The 26,079-nt window shown below is 45.4% G+C and overlaps 1 protein-coding gene across 5 annotated transcripts in view; it reads right to left on the bottom strand.

The window, feature by feature from the left end:
- The window catches only part of LOC137439736 (phosphatidylinositol-binding clathrin assembly protein-like), a 68,808-nt gene that overhangs the window by 22,003 nt on the left and 20,726 nt on the right, over positions 1-26,079 (bottom strand). For 3 of the 5 annotated variants that reach the window (XM_068135780.2, XM_078768225.1, XM_078768227.1), the window contains exons 5-16: positions 24,523-24,616; positions 24,009-24,120; positions 23,766-23,872; positions 23,609-23,650; positions 14,564-14,637; positions 10,931-10,958; positions 10,717-10,820; positions 8,996-9,093; positions 4,505-4,732; positions 4,235-4,318; positions 441-512; positions 45-113 (exon numbers count right to left, since the gene is read on the bottom strand). In XM_068135780.2, the coding sequence (XP_067991881.2) occupies positions 45-113; positions 441-512; positions 4,235-4,318; positions 4,505-4,732; positions 8,996-9,093; positions 10,717-10,820; positions 10,931-10,958; positions 14,564-14,637; positions 23,609-23,650; positions 23,766-23,872; positions 24,009-24,120; positions 24,523-24,616 (1,112 nt within the window). The remainder of the gene's footprint in view (positions 1-44; positions 114-440; positions 513-4,234; positions 4,319-4,504; positions 4,733-8,995; positions 9,094-10,716; positions 10,821-10,930; positions 10,959-14,563; positions 14,638-23,608; positions 23,651-23,765; positions 23,873-24,008; positions 24,121-24,522; positions 24,617-26,079) is intronic. The other 2 variants (XM_068135781.2, XM_078768226.1) reach the window with 1 other exon arrangement.

The raw sequence follows: 26,079 nt of genomic DNA, 5'->3' as shown, positions 1-26,079 counted from the left end.
CAGGAAGGACAAAACCAGAACGGGTGCAACAAACCGACACCCACCTCCAAGAAGATCTATACACACTTCGGACTTGGCTGGGGAGGCAGGTGTGGGGGTGCTCAAAGGCTCTGCTGTTAATGTGAGTGAAGGGGTAAGGAAGATCGGTGAGGTTTAGGGACCCAATAACCAGTGCACCTTCCAGAATGATCTATAGTAGCATAGCATCCCATGAAGTTCCCAGTGCAATTTAGATTATCAAACTTTTTCTGTTTTCTTTAACTCTATCTATGTCAAAAAATATTAAAAGTTTGATAATCCGTTGTATTATTTCAGGCAGTGATTGAACCCGATTGAACCCCCTCCCCCCATAATTTAGCCGATTGCAGGTGAAAGCAAGCATATGACAGCATGTACGTGCGGAAGCAAGTTAGCATTGCGTCGACGCCCAGTGGCCTCACCAGGCACCAGTGATGTTGAAAGTGCTGCATCAGGAAGTGGAGAAGTTCCTCTTGACGGAGGGGAGAGTACATCTGAAACAAATTGATAAATATAAAAGGGGTTGTGATGCGACAGTCGAACAACATTACCGAGCAACCACCTTGCTGTACACAAAGACACACAAGGAATTTGAATGCAGATGGCATCAAGCCTACGCTGCACGAATGATAGCAAATTTGAACAAATGCTCTCCAGTGCGCCTCCTACGGTACACGCTACCTCAGCCACGAAGAACAAACAATTTTTAAACAAATCCTGTTTAAAGAGGACATTTTGCAGAAAACTGTTATGAAACAGAGATGGATAGGTCTTGCAGTCATCAACCACTATTGAGAGAGGATGATCAAGCCCCCATGATTAAACAGAAGAAACAACCGTCAATCGAAATTGTAAGACGATCTCTGCAGAGCCATCAGCATATGGACATGGGCTATTTGAGTGGTGAATCGAACACCAGTAGTAGGAGAATGGGGGATCTGAAGCACACTAAAATTTAACATTGAAGTCAATGGAGAAAATTAAGGTTAATTATTGACTCATTGGATTTTCAATTAGAATTTATCCTCCAATTCATTCCCATAAAGTACCGCCAATATTCAGTTTGGCCGCGTTGATATTTCATCCTCTACCCCTCCGACGCAGTCAAACCGAATACTGGTGGTACGTTTTGGCAGGCACGAGACGGATCCAAGGTGCTCACCTGCATGGAGCTCACGGGGTTTTATCCGAAACCCACTCACACACAAAACAGACAAGGAGAAAGATTAAATCAAAATAAATGTTTTAAGCCGGCTGGTACTCAGCTTTGCATCCCAAATGGCCTTTAGGAGCCGGGTGTCGTTGGAACACCGAGCCACCGCGTGGGAAGCGCAGAAGCTGGCATGGAGTCGCGCCCATGGCCAGGATGAAGCAAGCAGACAGAACAGCCTCCTCCGGTTTGCTCGCGACCTCCTATGTCTCCGAAGAGCACCACCGACAACAACACCCCCTCCTCCAACATTGCCAAAAGTTATCTGAGCTCCCAACAGTTCTCCGTACGAGCGCACATGAGAAGAAGCGACCGCCCGCCACAAAGCCAGCACGAGAGAGAGAGAGAGAGAGAGAGACAAAGAGACGCCTTTTCTTCTTTTCTCCTGCTCGAACCTCCGGTCTAACGTCACACTGACCAATCGCCGAGTTCCACTCAATCGCTCCATGGTCGAGCTTGACCAATGACAAAGCTCGGGATGTGGTCTGCCAGTTACAATAGTTTCCACGCCCCTCGTCCCACTCTGGGGGTGTGGCCTTGTTCCTTAGTCGGTTGGTGGGGCGGGGTTTACTTGTCGATCGTAAACGTTCGGCTCTGCTCGGAGAAAGTTCGGGTTTCTGTCAAAGCTATGTCGGTTGTTGTGGTATATTGGAGAGTTTTATGGCTGGCTCACCACAATTGTAAAATCACAGGAGGCAATCACATACGGAGAAACTAATCTTAACCCTACCTAGTTAACACATGCTCCACCCCCCACGTGAAGACACGTAAACAATCTTAAGCTCACAGTTTTTCTACTTGCATCGAGATTGGCTTCCTACTCGCACGCGGTCCATGCTAATACTACACAATCCTATCTGTACTAGGGTATTTCATCCTCTACCCCTACAAACGTAACAATATATACTGAGACGCAATAGAAACTTATCACTTTTTCGATCTTAAATTACCAGTAATCACAATGCAAAAATGTAATATGTGCACTTATTTTGGCAAGTCAGTGTACCCCCTACAGACAAATCAGTCACACATGGTCACGTCACCTTTGAGTCGTTCTCTTCATGGCCCAGGTGCGTAACACCTGCTTTGACCATTAGCGATTGCTCAAGGGGTATGTGATGATTTTAATTAGCAGCACGTGATGTCTGGATATTGGCCTTGTAAACGCCAGTGCAAAATGAACATTTCTGTCAACATGCCATGATTGTCAAGTCATCAACGGCAGCGTGCCCTGGGCATGCTGGAATGCGGGCTGAGCTACCGTGAGGTGGCACGTCGCATTGGGTGCACACACCAGACGATATCGAACCTGGTGCACAGAAACACCCTCTACAACTCTGCTGATGAAATTGTTGTGTCCAAATTGTTGTGTTGTCTTATTTTGAACCATGACAATTTTATGCTATTCCAAAACAAGTGGTAAGTTTCTATTGCGTCTCAGTATATATGCTCTTGCACCTGCAGCGGGATCGTGCGAGATCTCACGAGAGTATGCCACAGCGTACTCCTGACGAATAAGGCAGTTATCCTATTAGTAAACCACCCCACACCCACTCCATCCCCAACCCCAAATTACCCCCACAATACCCACTACCTTCCCACACCCTCCCTCCTCCACAATCCCCCTTCAACCGTGTGCCTGAGCGGTCGGTACAGGTGTCGAGTTCGTTCCGCATAATGTCCGTGCCATATTTCTTATGGAGTTAAATATAACTGATTTTATTTATCAATTAATACAAAATCCCTGATAAACAGTCAATTTAACGGAAAGACAAACCTACCAATCTGTAGTGAACATTCGACCAGCGTTTTCATCTGCACCAACAACACCGCCATCTTCACCAACACCATCTTCATCTGATTTGCTCGCACAAGGCTCAAAAGAAATTGGATCTATAATTCCCCCAAAAGCATTTCCAACACTAATTTTGTCTTCAATAGCTTCTTCAAAATCCCACTAATCAGTTTCAACATACTGATAACCTTCAGAGTTGCTGATGACAGAGTATTGGATTCCTAGCTCGGAATGCACCATTTCTCCATGTAAATCCGCCATTTGGATCAAGGTGAGTTAATGGTGTGACGCCACTGGCAAAAATCGAAAATCGATACTCTATGGCTATTTTCGATACTTTGATTGGCAAAAAAAAAAAATCAAAACAAGAAAATGTCATGCAGAGCATGATCCTTGCAAAATCCACCCTTCCCAAAATAAAAAGTTGCCATGGATACATAAAATTGTCCATTCCATTAACATTATAATTGACGATCTTAATCAAAGCCTTTGATTTTTTAGATGAACATTGATAGGAGAAGTTTGACCTCGAGTGGACTGTGGACCTTTGACCTCAAAAATAGTTTGTTTCCCAATTCAATGATGCACTCTGTAATTGCTGTTCAACTTTCAAGATAATAGGATGAAAATTGATAATTTTGGAAGTTTGACCTTAAGTTGACCTTTTGATCTCAAAATCAATAGACTTCTTCCTTATGACCAACTCTATCATGTGGTTAAATTTCGTGAAGATCGGTTAAAACTTGCGACCTGTAGGCGATTGACAAACAGACAAATAGACAGACATAATAATGCACAAGACCAACCAATATTTGAAAAATCTTCGACTTTCACAAGTAAAAATACCATTCAAATTGGACTTTGATTAATGATTTTCAATGGTTTTCAGAAAGAAAAAGAATTGTGTTTGTGTTCCCCTTTAAAGAAAAATAAAAAGAATAAAATACAAACAGGAGAGGTAGATATAATTATTTTGAGTAAAGCAATACAAGGCAAAAGCAGAGTCACGGTGAAGAACTTTCCACATCGTCAAATTGAAATTTTGTTCCACTGGCGAAGAGGCCTCTCACAGAGAAAAATAAATAAATAAAGAAGAAAATAACTGCTTTTGTGCAATGCAAATGGTGGCTAGTAAATAATTAAATGGATCTTTAAGAATGTGCAGTTTTTGAAGTAATATTTAGAATCAGTCAATAACTACAAGATATTACCTGAAGTTAAAAGGTGGATGTCAGCAACTGGTTCTGGCCTGGGAGAAACAGGGTGAGCCTGTTCAGGTAAAGAACCAAACGCATCTAGAGAAGAAAGGGGAATATTGGTAAAATATTGAAAATAAATAAAATAAAGGGACACAGGTACAACAAATCATGGATATAAAGTGAATTACTGTAAATGTGCAGATTCAAATCTACAATTAAACAATCCTTCTCTTCTCACTCATTCAGATTTGCTCTTCATAATCGCTGAAGGAATAAAAACACCTGCAAAAATATCTGCAGCAGTTTTGGTTGGAGTCGCCATCTGGGTCGGTGTCAGAGCAGAGGAAGGGCCGGGAGGGGAGGACACGGTGAGAGGAGGAGCCGGAGTAGGAGCTCGAGAAGGGGTCGTTGAGGTCGTCACGGCCGGGCTCTCGGAATCCGACGGTTTCATAGCAAACAGGTCAAGTGCCGTCGGAGCCGTGGCACTACCTTCACTTGGTGCAAAAGGATCTGAGTGGAAAGGTAAATCAAGGGAGGTGAGAAGCGAGAGGGTAAGAACAAACATTAAGGTTTGTCAAAATATAATAATTTAGCAGCTAAATAAATAAATACAAATGTCGAGTTGCATAGTGTACGAGTGGAATCTATATTGTCTGGACGAGAAAATAATAAAATGCACAAACCAATTTGCAAATATATTTTATTGAAACGAGCAAGTTGCCTGTGACCGTACGGGATTCAAAACGGGGTAAGGATGGAGACAGCAAAAATGCAAATGGCGTCTTCCGTCATCGAGACGGTTAAGCTGGGAGCAACAATTCCCATTTATTGCCACATCCAATGCAATTTAAATGTTCCAATGGCGGCGAGGTGCTCCATTTGAAACCGTTTGTTCGATTATATGTAGGTGTATGATGCCTAGGTTCAATAATCAAAATTTGTATTTGTGTCAAATCTGGTGACCAATTGCAAATTAATAGGATTACAAAACATCCTCGCGATGCAACTTCACCACAGATACAACATTTAAAAAACGAGATGTCTACATCAAAGTCTGTTTCCAGCATAAAGTACGAAAAATCACAAGCTCAAACAAAAGCGCATTTAATCACGAATCAAAAGACGTTTCTACAATCACACTCGACAACCACAACCACAGGCCAAGCACAAGTAACAAACAGACCATCTCCAGTGAAGACGTCAACAGCAGCAGCTTCAGGTGCATCTGCCTTTCCATTTTCAGAAGCAAATGCATCTGTTGTTGGCGGTAAGCAAGGGATGAAGGAGCGTCGCAGAGTGCGGTGTTAATTAGGATGAAAGATTAGAGAAAGAAAAAATGCAGTAAGAAGCTGAGGAACAAGAATAGGTAGCGACAATGAAAAATAAATAATGATGCAACCATCTCAAATTTGGGGAAGGGGAAGTGGAAGGGAAAAAAGGTGGAAACAGCAGTTATCATCCGTAAAAAGAACATCAGACCTGCAAAAGGATCAGCGTTTGCCGTGGGTGGTGCGGGGGTGGGAATCATACAAGTAGTAGTGGTCAGGGGAGCGGGGCCGGGCACACAGGCAGCCTCAGTGTCGGCTGGGCCCAACGAGACCCCTAATCCTGAAAAAGGGTCGGGGCCATCACCACTCCCATACTGGACTGCACCTCCTGAGGCGAGCGGAGTGGGTGATGGCGCCGGGCTAATGGCCACTGGGGCAAGCACATCTGCCAAAGTCAGAGTAGGCAAGTCATTCCAGCAGTGGTTGAACACCAGCAAGGAAAATAATGACAGTAAGAAAGAGCAGGAACGTTGCAGAAGCAACAAGAGCATGTTGGTGAAAAGCATGTGCAGCTACTTTCCAAAAGTGACAATGATATGCCTGGGATGATCAAACCTGACCATCCCAGGCACGTCCGCCATCTTGTGTGTCAAACACAAAGTAAAGTTTACGTCTCAGTCAGTGATTGATTATTTCCAAAAGGATAGCTAACTTTTTCGACCCATAATTATGCCTTAATTGTTTCAGCAATTTGATTGGACAGGTCCAAACAGACTGAAACACCTATACATCATCTCGCAAGGTTCTTAATCAGCAACATTCTTCATAATCATCAAAAGAAAGAACGAGTCACAAAATCACCAAGAGACGTGGACAGCAAGAAACATCAACAGGAATAACTGTGACAAAATACTCTAAAATCTGCTCCGATCATTCGGGCAAATAAATTAGGCCGTCCACCGCGCAGCCAGACAGAGTTTTGCGAGAGAGAGAGACAGAGAGAGAGACAGAGAGAGAGACAGAGAGAGAGAGAGACAGAGAGAGAGAGAGAGAGAGACAGAGAGAGAGAGAGAGAGAGACAGAGAGAGAGAGAGAGAGAGACAGAGAGAGAGAGAGAGAGAGACAGAGAGAGAGAGAGAGACAGAGAGAGAGAGAGAGAGACAGAGAGAGAGAGAGAGACAGAGAGAGAGAGAGAGACAGAGACAGAGAGAGAGAGAGACAGAGAGAGACAGAGACAGAGAGAGACAGAGAGACAGAGAGAGAGACAGAGAGAGAGACAGAGAGAGAGACAGAGAGAGATACAGAGAGAGAGAGAGAGACAGACAGAGAGAGAGACATAGAGACAGAGAGACAGAGAGACAGAGAGACAGAGATAGAGAGAGTGTTCGTGCATGTGTCCAGCAAATAACTTTTTTTAACCATTTGAGCTTTGGTCAAATTTTCAACAAGCCCTTATGAGAGAGAGTATGATGAGTAATTAAAAATTGGGTCAAAATGTCAAAATGCAAAACTCAGATAGTATAAATAGGCCTTATTGGCCCGTCTGGCGCATAGCATGACAAGGCCGGGTTTTGAAATCGCTTTCATGTTTCTTTATTTACCATTTGAGCTTTCGTCAAATTTTCAACAAACCCTTATGAGAATATCTCAGGATGGATAAAATAATTAATAAATATTTAGTTCGAATTAAAATTTAGTTCCAATACAAAGTGGAAGTGGACAGCTTTTGCATTTTAAGATGCTTTCTAGTTTTAATCGGCATCATTTTCCTTCCATGCTCATCTCAATACACTGTGGGTAAGAATTAACCAATAGGCGGATATCTTGCTAGTGGGATGCAAAAAAACAAACCAAAAAAAACCCAGATTTACCGGGAAAAAAAAACTTCTACAACTACAACAGAATAACTGGTAATCTTCAAGCGACCTTCTCGCACATAATCATCATAAACGACAACAACATAAATAAACCAATATTGCTTTAGCCAAATGCTTTTTACTATTTTTCCCATTTAGCCAGAAAACCCACCCTGAAATAAAACCGATGGAAACTTACCTCCACCAAGAAGATCAGCTTAACCAGTGAGGGAGAGACAAGGTTTTAAAAATAATAATAAAGGACAGGTAAGGAAGAAGGGTAAAAAGCAAGAATTATGTCCAAAACTTGAGAAAATGCACGACCGTGCACACAGCATAAAACAGCATCTTATCAACGCCATGCACCAGAACATCGACAACGACAATGAGAAAACCGTCAATTCCTGTTTCCAGCAGGCATAAGCGTCTCACACACTATGTTTAAAGAAAATAATGTGCTGGGCAACTAATTGCTCTCCACAAGGTACGATTAAGTTGCACCTGGTTAGCTATTGGTAATCTATGCCTCGTTCACACATTGGAACAGCTGAAGCTATACCTTCTCCTGGCTATGTCCAGCATTCCTCAAGGAAAACCTGCCTTCAACCAGGCAGGGGATGAAACGGTCATCTTGCAACGTGGTGTTCCCAGCCCTAACACAAAAGACAAAATTGCAGACGCAGCAAATGCCTCCCGAAAGGCCTGGAAAATCAATGCTTGGATCTTTTCAACATTTAAGTGTTGCTGGCATTGTGGACGGAAGAGAATAGGCAGCTCAAATTGAAAAGCTGTTCAGTCGTATGTCAGTGTAGCTGTTATCAAAGAACGTTCTTGAAAACCTAAAAATGTGAAAGCAGAAATTTGCATATGCAAATGAAGGATCCCAACAGCAAAAGCAGGGTAGCGCTAAAAGCAAGATAGAACGATGAAAGTCGACATCCTTGGGAACAGGTGTGCAACTTTTGGTGGCCATTATACGACATCTTTGAACCCTAACTCAAACGTATGCACTCGTGTCGTCCTCGGTCTATAAGGAAGTATAAACCATCAGATCTATTCATGGCTTGCAACACCTCAGAGCAGTTGCACCCTCCAAATTGAACGGTTCACAGTGTGAACGTGTTTTGTCTGGGAAGCCCAGATTGGCTCGGATGTGGTTTAAAGACTCGTTCAGATGCACAGACAGATTCACCACATTCCCTCCTCAGTCAAGCTAACCATCAAATCCGATGATGAATCTGCCCAAAACTGCACCAAGCCCTTGAAGGCCCAAGAAACTCGACAGCACGCACACACACACACACACACACACACACACACACACACACACACACACACACACACACACACACACACACACACACACACACACACACACACACACACACACACACACACAGTTTAAAAAAAATCGACAATAATTATATACGTGCAATATTTGACTCAGACATAAATTATAAAGCAAGTGCACTATCCAATGCTGCACAAAATAAACCCCACGGGAGACAATGCAAAGGACAAATTAATTATATATATCATAAAACTTCAAAACAAACAAGCTTCTTCAAAAAAAGCAATGATGGCATGAGTCACTGCCAGGCCTACATAAAAAATGTGAAAAAAATGACTGTGGAAAACAAGGTCAATACCTGACCAGCTCGTTGGTGGAGCAGGTGATGCACCTGGCGGGGGTAGTGCAGCAGATGTCAGGAAGTTTGATTGCAAACCTAGAAGGTCAGTCGATGCACTAACCCAGAACGGAAAGGAAAATTATCTGAGACCCCACTCTTACCGGCAAACAAACATTTAATCATAAATGAGATTACGTTAGCAGGACTGAGGGATACCAAGATTGTTGTAAAGATGTTAAACCAATTCAGTGTTTCTCAACAATGGAGGATTTAACAAAATTTGGTTCAGAAGGAAGGAAACAGGTGAGGGTTCGGATTGCAGGATCAACATCAAACCTCATTCCAGCAATGATTTGAATGGAGAATGTGAACGTCATTTTAAATTGCTGTATCGAGGCAAAAAGGGATCATTTTATTGTACCAGATCAAAAAAGGTGGTGGTTAAGAAAAATGCACAAATAACCAAATGTGTATCAATTACTACACAAATTATCGACTTAACTGTAATAATAATAATAATAATAATAATAATCTTTACTATAACAGAGCATGTGTGTATGTATGCATGTATGTATGTGTCATCTACTCTTCCAAGATGATTTGACCGAGGAAGTTGAAACTTTGAAGGATTAATGAAGGCACCCTGAAGTTGTGCATGTGCAAGTTTTGTTCGATTCAATCAGTTTTGGAAAAAAAAAAAAAAAAAAATCCCCCATTTTTACATTTTCTTCCTTGGGGCCAGGGAAAGTGCAGTTGGAATTATCTGAGCTATATATGCGGATGAGCAGTAGGCATGTTTTTGTTTCCTATCGGTAACCCAGATTTATTCGCATTTTCAGGAGTGATCGAGGCAGCGGTGTTGCATATACACCGCCAAAACAGGGGATGTGTCAGAAGAACGTGTTGCACGCTTGGAACAGTACTCTGCTAGTAATAATGAAAATATAAATAATAATAATAATAATAAGAGTTCCCTTACAAGGAACTTTGATGCAGGAGGAGGCCACAAGTCCCATCAAGACCTGCACTATCATTACCGACCTATAGTTTTGGCCCATGCTCTATCCTTTTTAAATGCTGAGTCAAGGAAGTATTACACACGATATTTTACAAATAAATAAACAACAAGAATGACTACACTGTCCACGCAACCTGTGACAAAATCTTGTAACGTGCCGATTCGGAAACGCTCATTTAATGTGATTAATGCTCAAAGATTAACTTGACACCTCTCACCCATGACAGCCTCCACCAAAGTTATATCAGAACGAGCCGATTCGTCACATGGTCACAGATTGTTTAACCCCAATTATGGGGCCATTTAAAAATGACATAATGCTATGTTTTTTTAGGGAGCTGCTTATTCGACATGAACAAACCCGGGCAGTATATAATCAGCAGATGCCTACAGGCCTGAAGCCTTCGGCTCTCCAGAAAACCAAAATGGCAGCCATATTATTTTGTTTGGGTGCCATGGCCAGAGTGGAGTCAAGCAACAAATGTGGGTGGAGTCGAGCAACAAATGTGGGTGGGGTGTGACAGCTGTCTGACCAGTGGGTGCAAATTTCAAAATCGACTGCAAACAACAACAACAACAACAACAACAACAACCATGTGGAGCTCTGGTAGACCTGGGACATGTTGCAGGTAAAAATATTACTTGAACGAAATAAATAATTCCAATCAATCGTCGTTAATCCAATACAGAGCAAACAATTTGTCTGTCTTGCTACACCTACCTGGTGGACTGTGGTGCGCTCGGCGGGGGTGGAAACGCTTCGACGGATGCGGCACCATCCACCGGTTGCACCGGTGAGGACGTGGCAGCCCCATCTGGGGAATCCTGGGGTCAGGCAGAGCATGTAGCCAGTGCTCATGCAAGGACCACAAATCCACGAAATACCGAGGATGATGCAGTGAACAATGGAGCCAGTCGAGAGAATGCAAAATTACCTTTCCTGAAGTTGAGCCTCCACTTTGCCTTTGAAGAAGAAGCCAAAAAAATAAAATAAAAGGTGGTTACAAAGTAAACTCAACAGTAATAAAAGATAACTTTAAAACAAACTTTCAAAGGCAAGCCACAGAATGATACTTAAATACCATGACACTAAATTCAAACCTCAAAACACGATTATCCTGTTAATCATAAATTCATCAAATTAGTCAACCTTCACAATCGTTCACAGTCTATTTTTTTTTTTAACTCTCGGGACAGTACAACTATAGGAACGTGACCAAAATTCTTTTTTTTTTGAAATCACGATTCAAGACCACTCATTTGAGATGCACAAAGCCACTGTGGACAAAATAGAATAAAAGCTCTATTAACCATGCTAAAAAAAGTGAAACAACTAAGTGACATGAAATAAAATAAAGAACGTCGATATAAAAAATATTAAATCAGTATTGCCCTTTTCCTTACCAGCAAAGAAAACAAAAAACAAGTCGTTCTCAAGCATGGAGTGACAGTTGAACTTGTCACTGGGAAACACCTTAAAAACTGGTTTGACTCGCGAGATAATGTAAAATTCCTGTTCATCCCACCAAGGAAAATCAAAAACAATCTGTCACATTGAATGAACTAGCGTAACTCAGCGCGCTCTGTGCACCTCACCACACGTTGTTTCAGAGGGATAGGCATCTTTGACCATTTCGGTGTCTTTTGGGTCTTCAGTGTCTTTTGGGTCTTCAGTGTCTTTTGGGTCTTCAGGGTGTTTTGGGTCTTCAGGGTGTTTTGGGTCTTCAGGGTGTTTTGGGTCTTCAGGGTGTTTTGGGTCTTCAGGGTGTTTTGGGTCTTCAGGGTGTTTTGGGTCTTCAGGGTGTTTTGGGTCTTCAGGGTGTTTTGGGTCTTCAGGGTGTTTTGGGTCTTCAGGGTGTTTTGGGTCTTCAGGGTGTTTTGGGTCTTCAGGGTGTTTTGGGTCTTCAGGGTGTTTTGGGTCTTCAGGGTGTTTTGGGTCTTCAGGGTGTTTTGGGTCTTCAGGGTGTTTTGGGTCTTCAGGGTGTTTTGGGTCTTCAGGGTGTTTTGGGTCTTCAGGGTGTTTTGGGTCTTCAGGGTGTTTTGGGTCTTCAGGGTGTTTTGGGTCTTCAGGGTGTTTTGGGTCTTCAGGGTGTTTTGGGTCTTCAGGGTGTTTTGGGTCTTCAGGGTGTTTTGGGTCTTCAGGGTGTTTTGGGTCTTCAGGGTGTTTTGGGTCTTCAGGGTGTTTTGGGTCTTCAGGGTGTTTTGGGTCTTCAGGGTGTTTTGGGTCTTCAGGGTGTTTTGGGTCTTCAGGGTGTTTTGGGTCTTCAGGGTGTTTTGGGTCTTCAGGGTGTTTTGGGTCTTCAGGGTGTTTTGGGTCTTCAGGGTGTTTTGGGTCTTCAGGGTGTTTTGGGTCTTCAGGGTGATTTGGGTCTTCAGGGTGATTTGGGTCTTCAGGGTGATTTGGGTCTTCAGGGTGATTTGGGTCTTCAGGGTGATTTGGGTCTTCAGGGTGATTTGGGTCTTCAGGGTGATTTGGGTCTTCAGGGTGATTTGGGTCTTCAGGGTGATTTGGGTCTTCAGGGTGATTTGGGTCTTCAGGGTGATTTGGGTCTTCAGGGTGATTTGGGTCTTCAGGGTCTTTTGGATTTTCAGGGTCTTTTTTTAGTCTCAGGGCCTTCCTTCAAGGGTATTTTGGATCTTTGGGATGTTTTGGGTCTTCAGGGGTCTTAAGAGTATTGGGGGACTTAAAGGGTCGTCAAAGGACTGAGGGGTCTTAGCAGTCTAAACGTAATTAAGACGATGTTAATTTTATTTGAAGAGGAAGAAGTTTTGGTCGCATATAAACATACATACAAACAGACAAACATACATAACCATATACGTTTGCATTATTATATTAAGATGAATAAACGAGTGGACGGATTACGCAAAGTTTGCGACTGCGTGATAAGCAGCAGATAAATACTCAATAAAGCAAAGCACTTACCCCTCGCTGCAGTTCCGATGGCATTCAGCAGGAAGCATCAAGCCAAAAATAAAATAATAAAAAGCAAAAAAGCAATTGCATCTAGAAGACAGTTGGACAACAGCACAAGGAAGCAGAAGAACAGCAAGAATGATCTTCACACCACGTGAACGACGATTCGAGTTTGTAACGACTCTCCGCCATCTCGGAGTTTGCATTGCCATCGAACCGGTCAAGAATGATGTGAGCTTCAAGAAAGTTCACATTTTCCAAATAAAATTGCCTGAATGTCCTCAATTTATTTCGGTAAGATTTGGATAACCCTTTGGGGAATTAGCATCAGGGTTTGTTTGACTTTCTAGTGCAAGGTACGTTTCCTCCACCTCAATAAATAGCGACCAAGCAAAAGTCATACAAACTTGGTTGGACAGCTAGGCTCAGATCTAAGTGAACAGTCCAGTTGGAATTTCAACACCTCAACATGATCCGTCCATTATCAACCCTTGAAAAATCTAAACCATAAAGATCCAGCAATACAGAAAATCATGATTACACATGAAAATTATTTTCAAGAAAAAAATATGTATAAAAAAACAATTCAAAATAAGAAAATAATTAACAGCAGGGTGTTTTGGCCTAGCCAAACACTAGGTTGGCCTAGCTAGTGTAGCCGATTGAGCCCCAATTACATTTAGTCCATCATTTGGAAGTGCTCATACTCATTTTAAATCATCCAAAGGCGTATTTACATCGTCCTCAAACAGCCTCTGGTACCTGCTGGTTCAGCCCCCCCCCCCCCCCCACCCACCCGCAAGAGTTTGTGTGCGTTTTAATTGGCCACAAGCGGTGTGTTTTCATTCCAGGCCAGCCTCTTAAGATGCCTCATTCAAAGTCAAAGTCAAACTTTGATGGAACAGTCAAAGCAAGTATTAAATGGTGTTCGCACTTGTGGCCGAAGACATGTTGAGCAAGAAAGTGGCCGCCATACCGGTCTTCAATGTGGAGGTTAGGAAGCTTGATCATGTGGAGGGCCATAGCAAAGCTGTGGTCAGAGTCCATGCAACATCATACATTCTAGACGTAAAGCTTTCTCAATAATAAAAATGGCATGCAAAAATAAAATCAGTAGTTCAAAGCAGGGAGATGCTGAAAAAAAAAGGAACACAATAAAATAACTAATACTAAATCAAAGCAACTCCTTTAAATAAAGACAAAATCTTGGTTTAAAATGCCTGCGAGGCATTTTGGAATTTTTGTCAAAAGATTTGCCATAAAATTGGCTGTTTCAACTAGGGCAACTATGCTGAAGCATCTGGTAAACTACGCTATGCTGAGATTTGCCACTACGCTGAAGCGCAAATCATGTGGCAATCAATGCCATCGCATCACTTGATGCACGTCCTCGGACGGGGCAAACAACTTGGCCGGATTTATCTCACCGGCTTGTTTCATTCAGCCAATTGGAGTATACCAAACTTGCTCCTGAAGATAACATATGAACCGTGGGAAGATCAAAATGAAATAAAAATGTAAATCAGGCCGAAAATAAAACAAAATAACCATAGAACAATGCCAATGTAAGAACTTTTTGGGTCCCTCATGTGAAGCAAGCAAGCCAAGACTCTTGGATCAAGATAACATCAGCAGTACATGGTGATCTTACCTGCCTTCTTTACTCTTCTTTGACTCTTGCAAGGCAACATGCTGCTCCATAGATTCCAATAAGCTTCCTGGAGCCTAGTCATGTGAGGTTGGAGGACATAAGAAGCAATTTGGGGGAGGCTTAGTGATAATTAAGGTGCATTTACCCTAAAAGCAAGCTGGTAACTGGTAAAGACATTGTATAAGAACAACTAGGACAAAAAAGAACCGATATCATCAAGGTGACCAATTACAGGTAAATAGTTATATTTGCAATGTGATCATGGTTCTAACAAAAATAATCCAGAACGATACATCCTGCAGCATTGGATAAAATAAAATAAATTCCCTTCGATTTAAAATATATAAATCTTTCAACAACAATAAAATACTATACTTCATTCTGAGTAATGGCAATGCTGGTTCAGTGTGTGTGTGTGTGTGAACCCTGGTGTTGGGCTAGCGGCTAGGGTGCCGGCTTAGGATCCCAGGATCCTGGGTTCGAATCCCGGTCGATCGCTGAATTAACGCCAGGGGGGTTGACTCAGCCTGTCATCCTTCCGAGGTCGGCTAATTGAGTACCAGTTCACTGGTAATTCCCTGTTTGTCGCTAAAGGCGGCAAAAAGGGTTGGCGTCAGGAAGGGCATCCGGCCGTAAAACATTGCTTCAAAAAGGGGACCAAAAAAACAACAACAACCACGGTTCCCGAAAAAGGCCAACCCCCGCTTGCGGGGAAAAATGGCCTCTAAAGGTGGTTACTTCATTCTGAGTAAACCGAGTAAAAATAAATAAATAAATAAATGTATAAAATTTTATTTATAAATAACTAGCAGAAGTACCCGGCATTGCCGGGTGGGGGAGGGGAGGGGGAGAGGAGGGGAACGGGGGGGGGGAGCGAGCCCCTTGGCAAAGCGAGCGATTTTTTTTTTTCATAGCATCATAGCGTTCATAGCGTCATATCGTTCATAGCGTCATAGCGTTTCATAGCGTCATCACGTGATCGCTCTGAGCGAATCAGCACCCACCTGCTCTGATTCCGTGCGCTGAAATGCGCTGAGGTAAATATTGTTACAGATACGACTTTGATGGTATGGTGGGCCGAGCGGGATGGCCGCCGTATCCGTACAAGTTACCCGATTGTGCCCGAATGTTGACTAATCGCGCTACGCTGGCTCAATAGGAAAGAGAAGACACCCGGCTGGGTTATAATGACACAATACGACACCAGGGTTTCGATTCTCAAGTATATTCGTACGGAAAAAGGTTAGATTACAGGGGCTAGAGGTATATTACAGGAAGACAGGCACTTAGACACACTCTTATATTATCCCCGGACAGACGACAGACACACGGGACAAAATGCTGACTCACACGGGGGTTGATGAAAAGGGGAGGCAGGTCGCGATGGCTCAGGTGCACCTGGCTCAGGGACAGAATCACGTACGGTGGTGTCCAGAGATGCGTGAAGGTATCACAGCGCTTGTGGGTCGCGACTTTGGTCTCAAGCTGGGGAGGTCGCTCAGCGCTCGGGAGGGTGGCGTCTTTTCCTTCCAAGCTCGGGGCGCATCTCTCTTCACGTCCGGCGCGGGGCCGCGTATATCTCCGGCGGGGAGTGACACGCCCTCGGCTCGTTAGCGCCGCCCCAGATGGCATCGGCCCATGGCTTCTCATTGGGTGCGGGGGTTACCGGCTCCGCCCTTGACGAGGGGCCGACAGGGAGCCCCTTCGTGGTAACCCCGTGGAGCGCGTGGTCAATGGTGGCTAACCGAGCCGGAAGGAGGACGCCCACTCCCCATGCCGTCACCGCGCCGCCCCCCTCTTTTGTTGTTGTTGTTGTAGTTGGCGCTTCTTCATGGGGAAGAGATGCGGAGAGGTATGGGGAGGTCCTAAACTTCCTAACAGGTGCCATATAATCACATTCTGGTGCAACGAAGAGTCATAATTAATGGAAACAAGTCCTTAACTGACATAGATTAAGAATAACTAGCAAGATGTCCTATAATTGTCTACGTGTGGTGCGGGGGACCTGGGCACGACATTTAATGGGGGGATGAAGGGGAAGATCGGCTCTAATGGGTGTTGTTTACAGACAATGGGACTAGGGAATGGGGTAAGGGAGAGTTGGGGAGTATCGGAGAAAATAGGGGAATATTTACAAGCGGATATGGAGGCCAAATTCCATATTCGCAACATTGCACCCTTCTCTACCCTCGGGGCGTCCCGACCCGATAAATTTTTACCTACTTTAGTGTGGCACGCAATGTAGTTCCCTCTACTATTAACTCTACCCTGAGTGCGACAGTTTTACAGATATTCACAAATGAGTAAATATGTCCCCCTGCGACGTTGCACCCTTCTCCTCACAGAAACACACCCACAGGATAACCGAATCCGGAAAGAATTCTCAAACTAAACATACAGCCGGTAGGGAGCATTATTTACAAGACTACGCTGCTATTTACACTACGATCCAGGACCTGTTTTTGGAGGAACACATGCAGATGTTATGCATAGAGAGAGCGCGCTTGCCAACATCGATACACCAACCCACGAGTGCTCTGTGGCCGACGGCCTTTAATAACGTGCAGAGCACCCTTTCCCGAGCATCAACAGCACCACCCCACCACCAATCGGTGCAGTCACCATTGTTCATTGGAATAAAAATAACTTCAACAACCCCTAACCCTGCAGGTGTCTCTTGCTCTTCTTGTGGTGCACTTGGTGGTGTTAACTATTAGTGGTTCACCTGTATGGCATAGGTGCCACGTTGATCCATAGGTCCATCCCCGGGTGGTGCTTGGCCGCAAACGAACTGCGGTCCATTGTGGGTGGCCACAAACATTGCGGTCCATATGGTGTACCGATCCAGGCAGCGAACAGCGAAAGTGCAGGCCCACAACTGCGTAGCCAGCACCTCTCTCTCCTCTCTCTCTACCCCAAAGCCAGATCCTCGGAGGTGGGAGACAAAAGAAGAAACAAGTGAGTAAGGTGGTAAGGGCGCAAAAGTGCACGCAATATAAGGTAATGCACACTGGGGGCACATGGGAACCAGGTGAGACAGGTACGTTCCTATCGTACGCCCCCCCCCCCCCCACCAGGTAACCTACATGGCCCCTCCCTTACCCCTTACTGTATCCACACAACACAACACTACCCATAAACATCTACTTTACAAATCAACAAACATCCCTACTGTCTTCCCCGTTCCTCCCATATACCAAATTCGTCTTCTCTCCCTCCTAACCAATCAAATTTGCCATTTTCAACTCTCATCAAAATTTGCCATCTCCAACTGAACATCAAAATTTGCCATCACCAATTCATCATCAGTCCCTCCTAGGGAGGGAGAGATGGAATCACCCCAATGTCTCATCCACGTCGTGATGCGTCTCACAAATCCTCACAGCAATCTCATTTCCCGCAACAAAACAAAGAAAACACAGGTGTGGAGTCATCATCATCACCACAGGTAAGTGGCTGCGTATGGTGCGACAGGTTCATCAATCCTAACTATCTCCTAAATGACTTTAACAACTTTACACTACCCGGGGTCTCTCTCCGGCCAAACCATTGGCCCTCTTACACTATGGGTTCTAAAAACCAATTCCCATTGGCCACACTGTGGTGCTCTTCAATTTGGGGTCTCACTCCCCCGATTCATCTCCCGGTGCCCTCGTACAATTTCTGGGCTGCGACGTGTACCTCTCCCAGTGGGTCTACCCACCTGCACACCTCCACCACTGCAGTTGCCTCCGAGCTTACCTGCTCCTTACCCTAACCTAACTACCTGGGGCAGGCCCTCTGGCGCTCTCCCCACTCGGTGCCCTCTCTGGCACTGGGCTGCCCGATCCACACCCGGGATCCTCAGGCACCCACTCACAACTACCGGCTCCCAGAGCCCACCTGCGGCCTCACCTGGCCGACATCTTCACAGTGGTGGAGTGCCCAACCAACTACACACACTAACAGGCTACACGCCCAGCCATTTCCACAACACTAATGCACCCATTCACAACACCATTCTGCAACCGCACCACAGATGCCAATATCCATTCACAATTTACCTGCACCCTCTACCTAACACTTACACTACCCGCCCCGGGTGCTCGTGAAAGGGGTCCACTCTTCCCCCATCCACACCTTCGCACCATGCACACCACTCCGTACCACTCACTCCAACTCTCTCCACACACCTGTACCTGCACACCTGTGCTCTCACACCTGGTGCCACCTGCACCCTTCTCTCCCCAAGCGCATTCGCGCTGATCCACACACTCACTACTCATACACGGCTCCACACACCTGTCCAGTTGCACACCTGTACAATCACACCTGTTCAATTCTCACACACACGGCATCATCTCAGCTAACTACTCCCTTCTGAAACTTGCGCTTCCCAGTCGTCCCTTTAACTATTGCGCTCCCTCGTCATTATCATCCATACTAATCTACCTGCGTCCCCACTACAGGTATCAGTCACTAACTAATCTTAACGTTACCTAACGTCATCTTCTAGATCCCTACACACAAGATCCTAACCCACCCGGGCTAGTTTTCACTGCCATACACCCCATAATCTAGTGCTCCTTTGCCCCCACCTGTGAGGGATGGTGGATTTGCCATCCCACCACATCGGGGGTCTTTCACTATCAATTTTGTTCGTCCAAATCCAACAATTCAAAAATTTGGCCAATCACTGCCCATCATCTGCCAATCACTACTGCCAATCCTTGGCCAATCATCAAATTTTGTTTTTCTCTAATTTTGGGTCCAAAACACTAACCTCATCACCCAGTCGACTCACTAATACCTCTCGGTGCGCCAATCCCTGTCCAAAGCCCGGCTTCGTAAAGCCAAGCAATGGATGCTGGTTGTTTTGTGCCAGCGGCTGGATGCGTCCGGCACTCGGTGCAGGGACGGGGGCTTACCCGTGCCGAGATCCCACACACCACCTCGGCGTGGAGCCATCCAATGCCCCGATCTAGACCTGCCGGCACGTCTCACCAAAAAGTGGTCGCCATGACGACCCTTCCTATCCAGCTGCCCGCTCCACCTAGTGGAGCCTGGACGCGGCCGTTCAAAGCGAGGCCCGGCACGCACCGAGGGCCCGCTTCGGCTAAAAGTCGCTCTAACCTCTAACCCGTCTAACGTCGATGCTTCACCTGCATGCTTACACCCCGCAGCCCGTTCCTTGCTCACACACCCAGCCGTGCCCATGCTCCTCGTACCTTTCCTTACACACCCAGGTACACTCATTCCACTCACAGCCTTGGTCACACACCTGACCACCGAACATTTTGGCACACATTCGTTCGTAGCACACCTCACCAAAACACCTCTTCGCGCCCCCTCCTCGGTCACCTCCTCTGTGACAATCACAGGTGTGCTCTCATTCGCACACCCAACCACGTGCCTCACCACCAACTCCAGCGTGCATTCCCACTCACGCTCTACCATTCCAGGTGTGCATCCTTCCATCCCAGGTGTACATCCTCGCTCACCTGTCACAACTAACTCACGCTCCATGTCACTCTCACTACTTTCACCTCCACTCGTGACAACGCACTCACCCTTACTCTTGACAGCACACTCTTTCCCCATGCACCTGTCCGTCACACACCTTTCTCGCGCACACTCTCCCGTTACACCCTCTGTAACACTCACCACAGGTGGACACTCTTCCTTACTTCTGACAGCGCACTCTTTCCTCATGCACCTGTCCGTCACACACCTTCCTCGCGCACACTCTCCCGTTACACCCTCTGTAACACTCACCACCGGTGGCCACTCTTCCTTACTTCTGACAGCGCACTCTTTCCTCATGCACCTGTCCGTCACACACCTTTCTCGCGCACACTCCTGCGCACACTCTCCCGTCACACCCTCTGTAACACTCACCACCCCGCGCTTCCATGTGCCCCCTCGCACACGCGCTACGACCGACTCACTCTCGCCAGCACCCTCACTCCTTGGCACACACTTTTTCCTCACACACCCCAGAGTCGGACTTTCTCGCACACCTCCTCTTTCGCACACCAGACCTGTCGCACACTTCACCAACGGCCTCTCACGAACACCCGGGTCTATCTCGACCCCCAAGCCTCTTAAATCCCCTGGCGCATCATACGCACGACCATATTGGTCACCACTTACACCGGGTCCTCTTCCTCTTCGCTTCTCCTCCATCACCTGCGAATCCCTCATCCGGTTAATGAGCACATCACGATCCAAACACAGACTTTGGACCAATTCTTTTACTTCCTCCTTTATCTCTTTCTTATCCTCTCTCCGTCGCTTCTTAATTTCGCTCACCCCTTCTTCCACTTCCTCTAATTTTTGCTTCATCTCCTTCATCTCTTCGTGCGCCCCTTTAAGTTCTTCCTCTAACTCCACTTTATTTTTTTCTATGTGCTCCCGCACCTCCCGCTCTTTAACCTCCATTACCTCTACCACCTTGTCCATTTTCCTCGTCAGGTCCTCATGTACCGTCTGGCACTCTTTTTTAATTACCCCTACGTCCTTTTTCATCTCCTTCTGTGTCGATTTTAAACCCTCTATTACCGCTGTGTTCTTCTTTACCTGGTCCCCCAGCTCCTTTTGTCCCACTGTCAGTTGTTCTACTCCCAGCGTCAACTCCTCTATACCACCTTGCAATTTTACAGTCCCCTTTCTCACCTCTTTCTCCATGCGCTCCTTACAGTGCCTCACCTCCTCGCGCACTCCTCCGACCTCCTCACTCACTCCTCTTCTGATCTCCTCTCCCATCACTTGCATCTCCTGCCCAGATGCCACCCTCATCTGCTCCATTTCCTCCCTGTGAGCATCCAGTTTGGTTTCTACCCCCATTCTGACCCCCTCTATCTGCTGCTCCATTTGTTTAACTTCCCTTTCCGCTTGGTCCCTCATGTCCCTCAATTTGCCTTCCATACTGTTTTCTAACCCCTCTAACCCATTTTTCACTCCCTCTATCTGATTCTCCTGGGCAGCCATTCTATTTTCTACCCCCATTAACCCATTTTTCACTTCTTTTATCCCGTTGTCTAACCCCTCAAAATTATTGTCTAACTTCTCAATTTTCTTGTCTAACTCCTCAAAATTATTGTCTAACTTCTCACCGGTACCCCTCGCTTCGTCCCTCATTACCCCCATTTGGTTTCCCATTACCCCCATTTGGCCCTCTAATCGCCCACTATCAACCCTCATTTGGCCCTCCATCCTATCCATTTTTGCATTCAGTTGGGTCAAGAATAATCTGAGGTCAAACCCGGTTTGCCCAGCGTCCCCAGCCGCCACCGCAGGCTCGCCCTCCGCGGCGACGCTATTTTGGGACCCTTCAACCACGTGAGCGAGCGCGCCATTTTGCGCGCCCGCTACTTCGTGCGTGACGGCGCTATTTTGCGAACCTGCCGCCCTCACTGCTTCGCTCTCCTCATGTCCCTCAATTTGGTCCTGGACCGACCCTACCTCACTCTCCTTTACCGGACCCCAGCCGTCTTGATCCGCCATAGCGCGACTTGCAAAATTCGAGTTTCGTAAAACAAAACAAATTTCGGCCGCTCCAAATTTTGACCAAATTTTTTTTTTCCTCTATTCGTTTTTTTTTTTTTTCCTTCAAAATTTGGTCGGGCCTCGAATCCCACTCCTGACACCAATTGTTACAGATACGACTTTGATGGTATGGTGGGCCGAGCGGGATGGCCGCCGTATCCGTACAAGTTACCCGATTGTGCCCGAATGTTGACTAATCGCGCTACGCTGGCTCAATAGGAAAGAGAAGACACCCGGCTGGGTTATAATGACACAATACGACACCAGGGTTTCGATTCTCAAGTATATTCGTACGGAAAAAGGTTAGATTACAGGGGCTAGAGGTATATTACAGGAAGACAGGCACTTAGACACACTCTTATATTATCCCCGGACAGACGACAGACACACGGGACAAAATGCTGACTCACACGGGGGTTGATGAAAAGGGGAGGCAGGTCGCGATGGCTCAGGTGCACCTGGCTCAGGGACAGAATCACGTACGGTGGTGTCCAGAGATGCGTGAAGGTATCACAGCGCTTGTGGGTCGCGACTTTGGTCTCAAGCTGGGGAGGTCGCTCAGCGCTCGGGAGGGTGGCGTCTTTTCCTTCCAAGCTCGGGGCGCATCTCTCTTCACGTCCGGCGCGGGGCCGCGTATATCTCCGGCGGGGAGTGACACGCCCTCGGCTCGTTAGCGCCGCCCCAGATGGCATCGGCCCATGGCTTCTCATTGGGTGCGGGGGTTACCGGCTCCGCCCTTGACGAGGGGCCGACAGGGAGCCCCTTCGTGGTAACCCCGTGGAGCGCGTGGTCAATGGTGGCTAACCGAGCCGGAAGGAGGACGCCCACTCCCCATGCCGTCACCGCGCCGCCCCCCTCTTTTGTTGTTGTTGTTGTAGTTGGCGCTTCTTCATGGGGAAGAGATGCGGAGAGGTATGGGGAGGTCCTAAACTTCCTAACAGGTGCCATATAATCACATTCTGGTGCAACGAAGAGTCATAATTAATGGAAACAAGTCCTTAACTGACATAGATTAAGAATAACTAGCAAGATGTCCTATAATTGTCTACGTGTGGTGCGGGGGACCTGGGCACGACATTTAATGGGGGGATGAAGGGGAAGATCGGCTCTAATGGGTGTTGTTTACAGACAATGGGACTAGGGAATGGGGTAAGGGAGAGTTGGGGAGTATCGGAGAAAATAGGGGAATATTTACAAGCGGATATGGAGGCCAAATTCCATATTCGCAACAATATGAATAAAAAATATGGATCGTCAAATATTTTGAGTTCGGCCATGTTCGTCCCACGCTCAATGGCCATGTCTATGTCAAATATCAAGCACGTAAGCCTCTCCGTTTAGGAGTCTATCGGTAACATCTCTCACACACACACACACACACACACACACACACACACACACACACACACACACACACACACACACACACACACACACACACACACACACACACACACACACACACACACACACACACACACAGTTTTATATATATATAGATAAATGCACCGTCAATACCTGAGCAATGTCTGGTATGTCTCCTTTATCAATCCCCACTTGCTGCAACGAAACATCACAAAAAAATAAACACAAATCCACTTTTTCACACCAATCGCATCAAACGACCGAAAAAGACCACGGAGGTCAAAAAGTGCTCACAATGAATTGCACAAACCTCAGCAATCTTGAAGAACTCAGAAACACGTATCATGCAAGTGAGGAACTTCTTGTAGATTTCCAGCCCCTCCTTGCTTTGCACCTTCTTCAAATCAAAGAATTTCTCTGCAGAGAAACAGGTAAGGTTGAATAAACAATAAATAAATAAGACGAAAAAGAAGAACAGGAAGAAGCTGAAAGAGGTACAATAAAAGGGAAAAAAGTTACGTGATGGACAGAACAGGTGTTGTCTTCGACGTACCCAACAGGTTGATGATACCATCGTTGTAACAAGCAAACAAGCGAATCATGTCCTTGAAGAGCAAGGAGAAGGCAGCGCTCATCACACCATTACTCAAATCCTTTGGGTGGGCCTAGATCAGCAAACAGAGGGTTGCATAATTGATTTGTTTATATTGTAAAAGCTATAAATAGTTAGTGCAAAGCTAAATACAAAAGTAAATAAATAACAAAGGTAAAACTCAGTTGAGTGAGTGTGAGGCCTATCTGTTCACAGTCCGCATAACCACAGTTTGATGTGGTCTTGCATCAAAATAAGCAGTTATTACATTATGAAAGTAGGCCATTCCATCAGATTCAAGTGTAAGCTACAAAACAAAGAAATGAGTACAATAAAAAAATTCTCACGCAATCTCAATTATATACTTCCACATCTACCAAAAACCAGGACAACTGCAACGAATGAACGGCGACATGCTTGATGAGAGCAAAATTCAAGCACAAGGCATTAATTCTCATCAACATATGGGACTTACCTCAAAGTCGAGAAGAGCATCAACCTGAGATTGCAGGACGGATAGGGCTTTCAAAACCTTCTCCACACTCATCGAACGCATCAACCCATCATTGCTGAAATGCAAACAGACGAAACAAGCTGGATATTTAGCATATATAACCAGAGACAACATGGGGGCAGACCATGAGAAGCAAATCACTTTCCAATAAATTAACATAGACATTACGACACAATAAAAAAAAAATTAAAATCACTCAAATGAGCAAATAGACTACAGGAAGTCTCAATATCCATGCAATTCGAAATGATCAATGAGCAGCAATCTAAAAAAACCGATAAAAATCAGTTATTTGTAGATCAAAAAGCCTGGTGTTGGCTTAGCGGTTAGGGTGCCGGCTTGGGATCCTAGGATCCTGGGTTTGAATCCCGGTCGATCGCTGAATTACCGCCAGGGGAGTTGACTCAGCCTGTCATACTTCCGAGGTCGGCAAATTGAGTACCAGTTCACTGGTAATTCCCTGTGTGTTGCAAGAGGCGACTAACAGGGTTGGCGGCAGGAAGAGCACCCGGCCATAAAACATTGCTTCAAAAAAAGAGGACCATGGAGGACCAAAAAAAGAGGACCCGAAAAAGGCCAACCCCTGCTGTGGGGAAAAATGGCCTCTAAAGGTGGTTAATTTGTAGATCAAAACGTCAAGCACTGCAAACACAAAGCAATCTCTATAAACAGCTTTAGGAACACTCTACATATGACAAATTAAAGGGGAAAGTAGTCAGTAAATTGATACAATAAACAAGAAATATGCATAGCACGATACTTGCGAAGTCCCCCCAAAAAATTGTTAACCTTTGGCCTATGTTGATCTAAAAAATAATTGGTGGTTGAATTCATTGACCTGATATGCAAATCGTCTTCAAATTTCAAGTCAATCGGATGAAAATTGAGGATTAGAAATTAGTCAAAGTTGTTGACCTTTTGACCTCAAAATGAATAGGATGCTTCCTTATGACTAACTCTACCATTTGGTGAAGTTTCATAAAGATCGGTTTAAAATTGTGACCTGTACACAATTGACATTGACAGATAGACAGACATACAGACAAAGCGAACAAGACTAACCTAAGTTTGGGAGAAAATGCAAACAAAGTTCAGAGGGAAGGGTACTTGTGAGGCAAATTTTAAAGGTTGAGGGGGTGGAGGGGAATTGGTGCAGAGATATTGCACCATTTCTGCACAGCGATGAGGTTAGTCATCCAGTTCTGTCGAGTTATGTCAAACTTCTGATGACATTTATGATCAGATTTCTCCAAACATCGCTATACTGTACTGCTTCCTGAAGTTCTGGCAGAGAGAGAGAGCTTGGTTGTACCCCATCTATCCAGCAGCTTGCTCCTTACATGGCCAAAATAATACTGGAAACAACCTCGTTTAAAAGTGTGTATATATATTTATTCATTTAAGAAACAGGAAGTAAATTCCTGCATGGGGCTTGTGTGAAAAAATTCTGACTCAACCCGGGACTCAAACCCAGGACTCATCACTTACGCGGTGACAGCCCACTGAGCTATTGTGTCT

Source organism: Myxine glutinosa, chromosome 14 (assembly GCF_964187855.1).
Source record: "Myxine glutinosa chromosome 14, kmMyxGlut1.1, whole genome shotgun sequence".
Taxonomy (NCBI): domain Eukaryota; kingdom Metazoa; phylum Chordata; class Myxini; order Myxiniformes; family Myxinidae; genus Myxine; species Myxine glutinosa.
This window is presented reverse-complemented; position numbering and strand designations above follow the sequence as displayed.